The sequence below is a fragment of the Periplaneta americana genome, chromosome 16 (assembly GCF_040183065.1).
Source record: "Periplaneta americana isolate PAMFEO1 chromosome 16, P.americana_PAMFEO1_priV1, whole genome shotgun sequence".
Taxonomy (NCBI): domain Eukaryota; kingdom Metazoa; phylum Arthropoda; class Insecta; order Blattodea; family Blattidae; genus Periplaneta; species Periplaneta americana.
Genome location: NC_091132.1, coordinates 134,098,851 through 134,111,312, shown reverse-complemented (window position 1 = coordinate 134,111,312; position 12,462 = coordinate 134,098,851). Strand labels below are relative to the sequence as shown.

Below are 12,462 nucleotides of genomic sequence, written 5' to 3'. Positions count from 1 at the left end.
AAGTTTAAGTATGTAGCAAGTATTTCCAAGAAAAACTACACGTCATTTGCTGTTCAAAAATATAATTAAAAACTACACTATTTTTCGTGTTTATCGCGCAAATTAAGATTTTCGCAAGAAAACACAAAATTCGCGTGAAAAATATTACAGTACATTAACTATATTTAATACTACATGCACACATATCTCTAACCACAACTAAAAAATAATTTTTCGCGTTTATCACTAATACCCCTCCTCCCAAAAAAAACATGGCTCTAGTTACGAATAAGTAAGGTAACACATGTTTCTCGCACTAATAGTATTTATATAAGAAGCACTATACAGAGTGGAAGTAAACCTTTTATAATCATTCACACACATAACAGATCATGTCATTTGGGAACGTTTTGTGAAATAATAGTTTTTCACACGACCAATAGTTTTTGTAATATTTCGAAAAAAAAAAAAACGAATGTTGCAATGTTGCAACGATGTAGACAGTAGCAATGTTTACTTCGCGAGGTCATTGCATTCCAGCATACTGAATGCCGCTCCAATCATCTACTTGGCAGGGGTTTTGAGAGGATGTACACACATACCGTTTTGTAAACAAAAACATATGTTGGGAATGCAGTCAAATCAAAATTTATGTAATCGTAACATGTTAATTCCATGAACTATGTTATTCATTATCTATGATGAAACGTTCGTAATTGTATCGTTTCAGCACTAAATTTAGTACGAACAAACACATAGATTCCATTACATTTTAAGGCAATTTCATCAATATTACAGTAGAATGAGAAATTATGCATAAAACAGAATTAATCCTTCAAATACAGTATTATTTTCCACTGAGGATCACACAGTTGATGTCACTCCAACTCAATTACAATACAATTTTTGGAAGAAATAAACAACTTTGAAACTAAATGAAAATGATACACATTAATGTGAGGTACAATGTTAAATTTTGTACACCATTCTCTACAGTGTTTTAAAGGTATTGTTCAAAGTGTCCACCAGTTGCGTGTCTACAACTTTCACACTCCTGATCCAATTATCTGTCACGGCATAAGCGAGCAGCTGGAGCGACATTGTGACCAGTTTCGTCATAAATTAATAACATTTTCAGATATTTACGATTAGAAAACTGTGGCATCTCGTTGTGTGTCAACTGCTTCGAACTGCACGTAGCCTGCAACTAATGAAGTGAATGTAAGAGTATCGTCCGCTCCGTACACCTTGCTCGGCCACATGGTTTGCGTACGTAAGAAACAGTATTGTCAGCGTGTTACAGCCCTGTTCCCATGCAATGTGTACGCGACTATTAACGCGATTTATTCGAAATCTGTGTTATTTTCCATTCAAGAACTACTGTAACATAGCCATACTCTATCATCCTACATGAGATAAAAATCTAATTTTGAGCAGTTTCATGAAAAACTTAATTATAATTTCAAGTTACAAAAGATCATTTTTTTCGAAAACCGCCCTTCTGGGAACAAAATACTATTAGACTTTCTTGTTATAATTCGAGATATCATATTCCAGAAGGATTGTAAAAGGTTACCTTCCACCCTATATTTCACACTTCCCCAGTCATCTCCAGTCTTCACTGTCTTCTCGATACTATTGAATGTTGCACATGAGCAATGAACACAGAACTCTTAACTGAACAGCAACTGGAAATACTACTTGATATGTCAGTATAAATATATGCATTTCATGTTTTCTCACCTGAAATCCATGTTTGCTGTCTATAACAGTTACAATTCCTGCAACAACAGATTTCAAAAAGTTAAAATAATGATCTTCAGTGTAAACAGAAAGTATGTAAATCGACAGTAAAATCTGCAAAATTAGAGTGTTTACTAAGTTACTAATGACTGAAATTAGCTATTTGAAGAAAACACAATAAAATTAAGAGCATTTCCACACTGAGCAGTTGACTGAGTTACTCAATTTCTTGCCTAAAAACACTGCCAGTCAATGAGTTGGGGTACATAATTATATGTACAGAGTGGAAGTGACATAGCCTTGCAGATTTCCTAAGAAAATAGGCCTAGCTCATGTTGTATGTAACAAAAAGAACTATAATATCATATTGGTGGAAAGTTCTTTTTCAGAAAAAAAAAATGTTTTTTTCCAAAATGTTTAACAATCTCTTATTCGGTAACTATTGCGAGTAAGATCGTGATTTTTGTCCATATCGATAGGTAATCTAATAAAGAATCATTTATCCCTCTGGCATATTTCAAAAGCGTGCACAGTTTTCGTGTAAATTTGATTTAAAAAAACTCTAAATTCAAGCCATTGCACGATGCGAGCAAGTGGCAACGTCTTGGCAGAGAGCAGCTCACCTACAGAGACACGCAGAGTTCGTTGACCTCTTACATCTGTATCGCGAGTACAGTGTGTTAGCGACGATGTTGCCGCACTGCTGAAACTTCAAACTTAAATTCCTAATTAACCCTGCATTTAATCACAAAACGTAAAATAGATTTTCTACTCATTTACGTGTACCCTATCGTCCCTTTCAGTCTGCAAGGTTACTTCACTTCCACCCTGTATATGAAATGTTTGGGGAAAAAGTGAAACTATAATAGATACAATTAATACGAAGTAAAAATTTCCCTGCAACATTTTTCCTACTCCAACGACTTGACCAGTAATTATCATTACATCCTATCAAGTTAGCATGTTTCTCGAAAGAACACAAAGTTTAAACATCTGCAAGATTAAGCTCCCACAGAAAGGAATAGTACCTTTTAGCTTCTGTAGACTTTTAATAAATCAATTCTTCGCTATTCCTTAATCTGAATAAGATAGTATTTTTAGCTAAAACATCGGACTTTTGCAATGCATAAAACATTTCGAGACATGCCAAATGCATAAATAATTTGTACCATATAATGTAAATTATGTATTTTTGTATAATTTTTTACTTGTTTCCAAACGATAAAAGTGTGCTTATCTCAAATACACAATATGATCACTTTATAAACACTTTAAATATAGCATAAAGCTAATGAAGGACTGATTTAATGCAAATAAGCTAGCACTTAATGTTGATAAAATTAATGTAATCAAATTTAGTACACATAATAGTGCTCAATTTTCTTCAATGTTAGATTAAGTGGAAATGATTTTTAAAAAATCTATAAGCACAATCTATAAGAATTGAATAATCACTTGTGCTGGAAAACGCATATAGAATATAATTATTACTAGGGCTAGGTATTTTATGATGTAGCATATATTTTTAGGTAAGACTGATATGTTCCTTAAATATATGAGGAGTTCACAACCAGAGTGGACCAAGACCTTCTGAAATAATTTTCAGAAATTGAGTCTTAAAGTTCCTGGCTCATGCTTAGCAACATTCACCTTTCATAGGAAATGCTGCCCTCTGTGGAGTAACAAATGAGTTATGGACTTGGTTTGTTATGGCAATGAATAAATCTAAGTTTTCTTCATCCGAAATTGTATTAATCGCCAAACTGACCACTGGTGGACTTGGTCCATTCTGGTTGTGAGCCTCTCATATATAAATGCCTGTTATGAAAAAAACTGATTTAAAGTACTTTGTTAACCTATCTGATGGTATTCCCCCCCCCCCCCTTTCTTAACTGTAAATGAGCACAAACGGTACTTAGGTGTAAATTTTTCTAATATTTTGCATATTCGATTCCCTAACCGTTTCAAATGTATATCATTTTACCTCTTAGGTGTGTTTCCAAATTATATCTTAACATTATTGAAACCTGGACGACAGAAAATAAAATGAAAATCAATGTCAGTAAAAGTAAGTCAATATCCTTCTGTAGAACGCATAAAGAAATTTGTCTCGGATATCAGCTGAATGTTACATCAGTGCCACAAGTGAACACTTGTAAATATCTAGGTATATATTTAAGTAGCAAACTGGGTTGGGAGGAACAAGTCACTAATACCACAAGGAAAGCCTGGAAAGCACTACATTTCTCTATGAGTATTCTGAAGAAATCTAACCGAAAGTCAAAAGAATTAGCATACAAAACCCTTGTTCGCCCAATTATGGAATATGGAGCAGTAGATTGGGATCCGTACAGACAAAACCAAATCGATTCAATAGAAAAGGTCCAACGCAAGGCAGCAAAATATGTCAAAATGGGAAAGGGACATGGTGAGGAGATAGTAAAAGACTTAGGGTGGGAACTTCTCAAATCAAGGCGACGAAAAACAAGACTCACCGCATTGTTTAAGGCACAAATGGGACACAAAGCATGGGCCGATATCAATGCTAGATTAGCAACACCATCATACTTAGGAAGGGCTGATCATATTAGGAAGTTTAAATGTAGAAAACAAAGAACGGACATGGCAAAATTTTCTTTTGTTAACCGCACATAGTAGACTGGAACAGCTTACCTGCGGCAATCTTTAGGGTGGTCCTCTTAAAATCAATACATTTAAGGAAAGGTTGAGAAGATTACACTGAAAATGTAATTGGAGGTGCAGTGTAATTATTTAAGTTGTGTCATATACTTAATTGAATTGATATATAATTAATTAAGTTGATATGTAATTATTAAGTTGATAAGTAAAATAATTAAGTTGATATGTAATTAATTAAGATGATATGTAATTTAGTTGATATGTAAATAAATTAAGGTGATATGTAATTATTTAAATTGGTAATAGTTGGGTGAAACAGAAGTACTTATAAGTTATATTTACTTTTGCTTATCGTAGGCGGTATTATAGAATATTTTTAATTATAATCCTAGGTTTATTTTATTTTATTTCATGTAATTGTAATTATTGTATATTATATATCACTGCCACCAGGTGTATACCCAATTGTAGTGTTAATAAATACATACATACATATGTAATACGCTTTGTCAAATCTGGCAACCTTTTCATAAGGGAAGCTAAATTTATTTATTTATTTATTTATTTATGTATGCATATTTGACAATTTCTATGTGACAGAGCATATTTTAGTAATTTAATGGTCATATTCGGCATATTTTCACTCTTTCAAGAGGTAGAGAACTTTTCTCATAGAATTTATTTCTTCCATGTTCATTTGAAATGTTAAATTTCTCAGAATTACATATCGCATTTTGTTTTCTGAAAAATGGTAAAATGCACCTTCTTCCCATATTTCGTTTAAATTCACAATATGGACTTTACCCTTACGTACTAGTGAACAAATATTTGTGTAGGCCTACTGTCTCACGATAAGCAGGAGCCTGTCTTTATAATCTGGGTACCGGACTGCAGACAAGAGTCTCATTGAGTTATTGAATCTTGTTTAAGTCGGAAGTGTGTGTAGAATAGTTCAGGAAAAATGACAAAAGCGAAGCAAAGTATTCAAGTAAAATTAGAACAATTAGTCTCTTGATATGGTGAGAAAGTATTTTTGAGTGATGGGAATATAATGTATTGTAAACTGTGCGAAGTAAGAGTAACCGTGGAGAAAACATTTAACATTGAGCAGCATATGAGAACAGAAAAACACAAACTTGGTGTACAACGAATTAAAAATGGGAAAACACTACAGCAAATGCTCCTAGGGGAATCCCGCCAATCTTATTCACCATTCTGTGAAGAACTTTGTACAGCCTTCCTTTGTGATTCCCCTAAGTAAACTGGATCATACAAAACTTCGTGAATTCTTAGAAAAACACACAGACAAATCTCTTCCCGTTTCTTCCATGACAAGAAAGGACTACATCAGCCAAAGCTACGAAAAAACTATGAAACAGATCAGACAACAGGTTGCAAATAAAAAAAAATGGGTTTCAATTGATGAAACTACAGACTCTATGGAAAGATACATTGCGAATGTTATTGTAGGAACTTTGGAAGAAGATAGGCCAGGTGACAATTTTCTGATAAACTATGAACATTTAGAAAAAGCCAATTTTTCCACCATTAGTAAACTGTTCGAGAGGTCTATGGGTGTCATATTGTCCGAAGGCGTTCAGCATGACAGTGTAACTGCTCTTTGTAATGGATGCTGCGTCTTATATGGTGAAAGCTGCAGATTCACTCAAAGCATTGCAATAGGCACTGCAGTGAGTATGAAACTTTACCACATGTGCTTGGGAGTTGCCCACAGGGAGAAGTACTCAGAATAAAACGTCACAACACCATACGTTCTATGATCACAGATGCACTTCGATCCAAAAATCTAGACGTTCACGAGGAAGTTCATTGTATTGCTGATGGTGGAAGCAATCGTAGGATCGATATCATAGCTATAAATAGGAATAAACAGACAGCCGAAATAATTGATCCTACCATCAGATTTGAAATCTCAGCAACTCAACCATCTGAAGTGAACGAAGAGAAAAAGAAAATCTATGAGCCCACGATTCAGTACCTATCGCCAAAATACAACATAGAAAAAATCACAGTTACCGGTCTTTTCTTCGGAGCGAGAGGCACCATTCCGAAAGCCTTTGTAAAGTGGAGGGAAAAATACAAGCTGACAAGAGATCTTCAAGATGCCATCGTCACCACCATAATAAAATTTTCTGTAGCGATATTTCGTCAGCATCTTTATGGTGTACATTCAATTTAAATTACACTTGGTTCTATTTTTTTTTTTTTTCTTATGTCTTATTCACTTTTGTCTGAAACCTGTTTATATAATTTTTCATTTGAAATTTTATTGTGAGCTATTCTGTGTCACAGGGCAAACCCAAAATATTGGGTCAGACTACTAAATTAAATTAAATAGTAAAATGGTGCATGTGACTTGTTTAGCTCACACCTTACACAGAGTTGCAAGAAAAGATTCAAAGTCAATTCAGTGAGGTTGATAAATTAATTGGGTGTGTCAAAAAGGTCTTTTTGAAAGCCCCTTCACGTATTGCATCATTTAAGTTGATAGCTCCAGACATTTCCTTGCCGTCTTCTTCCATTTTGACAAGATAGGGGTCGTGGATTGATGCCTGCAACCATTACTGTCAGAACTTCAAGGTTGTGGAAAACATCATTGATTCATTTGACAGCAGGGAAGCCGCTTCAATTAGACTAGCCCAAGAATTAATGTCTAATTCCGACATTTCAGGCCAACTTTCATGTATCAAATCCAATTTTGGGTTTCTTTCTGCTGCTATAACTGCTTTGGAGCAATCAGAAGTGCCACTAGTGAAGCAGATAGAACTAGTGAAAAAAACTGCGAATGACTTTGATGTTGTTTATGGTATAGTGGGGGCAAAAAGTTCAAAGAAAATATTTCAATAGATTATCCACAAAACAGTTTTTTTCGATTATCTCAGAACTTTAAAAAGCGGACTTAGTTCCTTTAACAACCGATTCAATTGTTTTATCTTTTTAAGATTTGCTGTTACTAAAGCTTCATTGCAGTATGTAATTACTGTTTTATAACGACATTATAAGTAGTTGTAAGAGTTTTTCTTCAACATCCCCATTTCATGCCAGACAATGTTTTATACGTGATAAATGCCTTTCAGCTTTTCGTGTTATATACAGTATTCTATATGGTTATTCTAAGTAAGCTTAGTATCAAAAATTATCTCTAAATAATTTACTGAATTCGTAGCTGGTAATAGTATTCCATCAAAACGTAGCTCCATTTGTAATGGCTTTTCTTTAATGGGCAGGGGTGAAGGGGGACACTGCAATATAACATTATCATATAAAACTCATTTAGGATACCCAAAACTACAATATGCTTCATACAAAAAATACAAAGATAAAGACACAAAGAGAAACTCACTTAAGATATTTAAAATTACAATAAAAAGAGTCACACTCAATACTAAAATATACAGACAAAACAACACACATTATATATTTATGTCAATTCAATTAGCAAAATGGTTACATGATATTCCAATAGCATACATCACTGTTCTGTTCCACCAGTTGCTACAGGGTTTGGTAATTCTAATACAACATCAGTGTCATAACGCTTCAAACCATGGTGAAGAAATTTATTTATAGATGCTGAGAGCTTCTAGTACTGATCAGTTAGTTCATAACCCTTGACATCAATTATCAATGAAATTAGCAGCACTATTTTACGTGCTAGTCTAGTCTCCCTTGAAAAATTGGTTGGTTGCTAATGCTCGGAATATTGGAGTTCATTCATTTGTCTTCCCTTGGAGAGTGGTTGTTCTTGATTTCAAAGAGAAGATGGTTGATCAATTTCTGATGTATAAATTTCTGACAAGATCTCTTCTCCATATTATGTAGAATTGTTACATATTTCAAGGCTTCTGCAGGTGTTTCGTGAGGCTGGCACAGGTATACTATTCGTCTTTTTGTATATTATGCATGTTCTTTACGCTGATGTAGAACTGCAACTTCTTCAATTGCTCTCCTCTCAGAAGTAATAGTATTCAGCACTGTCCTGGTTTTCCTTCACAACGGTGTGAAACTTCTGGAGTAGCATTTGGATGATGACAGACAGTTTCAGGAGAAAAGCCAACAAATCTGATAGTGCTAACAATTTCACTACTGGTTGATGGTGTACCAGACATAGGAATAGGTATAGGAGTAGTGGTTTAATAAGGGGTTTTTCAGTCACTGATAGTGATAAAAACTCATCCCCAAATATATTTTGGTTAATAGGTTACATACCAAAACTCTGTACTCAGACTGAATATTCACTGGAGTAAATGATAATGGATATGCTTTCCTAACACATTCTCCGGTGTTATATTTGTCATGACTTCTTATTCACTCGTCACACGCAGTGTTGTAGTTCCATTTGTAAGAACCAAAAACAGTTCGATCAAGTGGTTGCAGCTTGTAGCTAGTGTGAGATGGAAAAGTAAGTATAACAATTTCAGAATCCTTAGGTAGGGTGATTACTTCAATTGTAGAATGGCTTTCATGGTTGTCAAATACTAGAATGATAGACTGCTCTTTACTTTTCTTTATGTGGGAAATGAAATGTTTCAAAACTTCTCGCCATTCGATTATTCAGACATATGTACCTGTTCAATGGTCCCAGGTGGTGCACCTTTTAACACTGCACCACGAAAACTGATTCTTGGAAAAATAATCATTAGGGGTATTGAGTTACCAATAGCATTAATGCAGCCAGTAATGTAATGTTGCTTCTTTTTCCCCTGATGTCACTGGATCCACTTACTTCATACCTTTTGGTGTAACAACTCTTCCCGGAACACTTTGGCCTAATGTAGTTATCCCTGAATCATCCACATTATAGATACTCTGAGGTGGGAAGTTCTGCATTACTTCCTGGTACTTTGAGAAAAAAGTTCCTAATGTGGCCCTGTTGAAAGCAGTAGAAACTGGCCAAGCTGGTAGTGTCTGGTTTTCTTAATGACATTTTATATTTGTGCTGGTCCATAAATATTTTGCAGAAATGCTTACCAGCTACCTTATTTACCTATATCCCAGGATAGTGGATGTTTGATATTTCTTACGACTGCAAAACAGAAAGCAAGAGATTTCACTTGTCTTGTTGAGAGAATTCTACATGCATGTATAATGTAAGAAACAAGTAGAAGTCTCTTTTTCATCATTAAAAACCTTCAAACCTTATTTGTTCCTTCATGGACAAATTCTGGCACATCTTCATCTTCTGAATTCGAGTCAGATGTTTTAGCAGCAAGCTTAATCAGATGTGCAGAAGCTGACTTTAATAACTTATAAGGCTGATACTTTTCTTAATGTCATTTCCTTTCTTAAAACAGTGTCAGCTGTCTTGGTCAGAAGCTCAATATCTTCTTTGGTTCTTTTGGACCGTTTCACTCCCAGTCTTAACGTGAGGCATCTAAAATATTAGGACATAACCATGTAACACTAGATATGACAAATAAATTACAAAAGTGATAAAACTTTGTTCATAATGTTTTAAATTCCTCTATAATTGAGCAGATATATTTGTTTCATAGGCTACATAACCTACAAAGTACTAGAAATTGTCCCAAGGTACAAACTAACCAATTTCCCAAGATCCATGACATACAGCATTCTTAGAAAAACAGAATCTTTTCCTGATATCTAATGCTGTTGTTGTTTAGTCATCTATCCGAAGACAGGTTTTAATCTCACAGGTGACACCAAAAAGGCATCACCATGAGGTAACTAAGAGAGAAAATAATGGAGTAGGGTGGCAATGAAGTCAATTGAATTAGATCGTTTTCCAGCAATTAACTGTAATTCATAATATAGGTTATTTGATAATAACACAATATTCTTGGAATTGCAAGTGAACATAAATTAAAATAAGATTCTGTTCTATAACAACAAATAAAGAGCATGCTGTGGGTAAACTGATGCTGATGCCATCCAGTGGTATAAATATGATCTTACATTGTCAACTTTGAAAATATCCCCCTAACAATACCCTAAAATAGCAATGTCCCAAGCTGTTCGTTGGTACAAAGATCTCCCCAAATAATAAAATTAAAAGAAAATATTTCTATGCAGTTTTTATATAAACTTATCCACTGAATAGTGTTGTGTTTATTATGTCAAAAGAAGTGCACTTTAAAGTTCACACAAAATGTATAAAAATAATTTTAGTGCAGTTATTTTTATTTCAGATCAATCTGAAAAAAAATATTTTAGAATCTCTATAGGTACATCAAAGTCATAACTAGGGAGCAGATTTTTATGTAATATCAAGGTGTGAAATATGTACATATTTAGGTAAGAAAAATAAGCTGAATATGTACCAAAATATGTAAAATCATGAAAATATTTAATATCAATATCTGCCAGGTATAGGATAGGTAAAACTCTCCAGTTGTGATTTCATAGAGTACCCGACTGTTTTACTGCACACTTGATACATTACTATTTTTCCATCTGTAGTGAAAGCTTCGTCCATCGTAATCCATGATCTTATTTTTGTCATTAGGGTTGAAGATACAGGGGCCATTTTAGTTAGTTAAAAGCAGTAGATAAACTCACTTGGACTTTATACTGTAAGCACTAAAACTAGAGAATTGAGTGAAATGAATGACACAGCAGTACTGCAAGCACTGTTTCTCTTTACTGGATTAGGAGAAAATAAGAGATGTGGGACACATCCATTTTAGCTGCTCCCTGTAAGAAACAAAGTACCTACTAAAACCTCAAACTATAGGCATTTAGAAACTGTTGTTTGAAAAGTGACATTCCCGTCTCATTCAGAAGGGTAGGATTATTCCAGCCGAGAACCATACTTTCTAATTGCTCAGAAAATCCCACTTCCGTACTAAATTTAAAGTAAAGAGGTCAAGCAATAATAACCTGAAAAGCTATTTATTTTAATCTTTCAACATCTTTCCAGCTTGTTCCTTTTCTCCAGCTTCTTTTCAAAAGTCGGCTACTTTATTGCGACTCATGTCAGACTTGACATCTGTTTTCCCTGGAAGGATTAGAAAGAGAGTGGGTAAGGTTGAAAAATATTGCATGGGAACGAACTTGTTAAGACGTGTGCAGAACAATTATAGTTCGAGACAAATCATGTCGTCCTCGTCCCTGAAGGCAATGCTACTTTCTGATTGATTTTTACCAATACAAGGTAGTTGTATGAAAAAGGTTGCCTTTTGTTCATTCATATTTACAGTGGGCAGTATGGGGTGAATGCCTCTATTACTTTCTGGAACTCTCAGTGCCGCTCATTTTTTTACAGTCAAAAATGCTGGAACGGATTCCCCAAGTGTAGAATCCATGTCCGCTTTAATTTCTGTTGAACTCATTCCCTTTTTACGAAATATTTTAATGACCGCATGAAGCTCGATATTTTCCATTTTTGTCAATCTGTTCAGTGCACTAATTAAAAATCCAACTACACAAAATGTAGTCTACGATATCTCATGCCTGAACTAATGCAAAATGGCCACTAATAATCGCAGCATTGTTGACATATTTTCAATGCTATCTATATGTCAGGTCACAAACTTTTCAAACGCACCTCGTAAAAGAAACATGCATTTGTTAGAGAAAATTTGAAAGAGGTGTCTTTCATGTATTAAAAAAAGTTAGATTTTGGAATAACCTGAACAAATCTCATAGCATACACGTGCTACATATGAAAACATCAAAATTCAAAATGGAAAGAATCATTCAAAGATCCAAAACTAATTCCTGATCTACCTCGAAAATCTGCTGTGGCCATGTTTAGATTGATTACTGGTCATGATTGTCTCAGTAAACACCTCCATCGTATTGGAGTACTGAATTCACCTAAATGCTTACTGTGCACCAGAGAAGAGGACATGGAGATGGAGCACCTGGCTAATTGTGAAACTCTTAGGACATTTGTGGACCTTCCATCAAAATATTGGGAAGCAAGAAGGATGATGACTTCATTGTTAAATCCAGAGCATTACGCGTGCACGCACGCACACGCACGCACGCACACACACACACACGCAAAATGAAAGCCTGCACCATGAGTTTTGAAATTACACCAGAATCAGTTTTATAGTTAAAACACATTGGAGTTTGACATTTTTGTTCCACGAAATATAGTAATTTTTCATA

The 12,462-nt window shown here is 34.6% G+C and overlaps 1 protein-coding gene across 1 annotated transcript in view; it reads right to left on the bottom strand.

Moving 5' to 3' along the window:
* Positions 1-12,462, bottom strand: part of LOC138691230 (zinc-regulated GTPase metalloprotein activator 1-like) — a 344,216-nt gene that overhangs the window by 299,289 nt on the left and 32,465 nt on the right. The window contains exon 5 of the mRNA XM_069813038.1: positions 1,723-1,760. Coding sequence (XP_069669139.1) covers positions 1,723-1,760 — 38 coding nt within the window. The remainder of the gene's footprint in view (positions 1-1,722; positions 1,761-12,462) is intronic.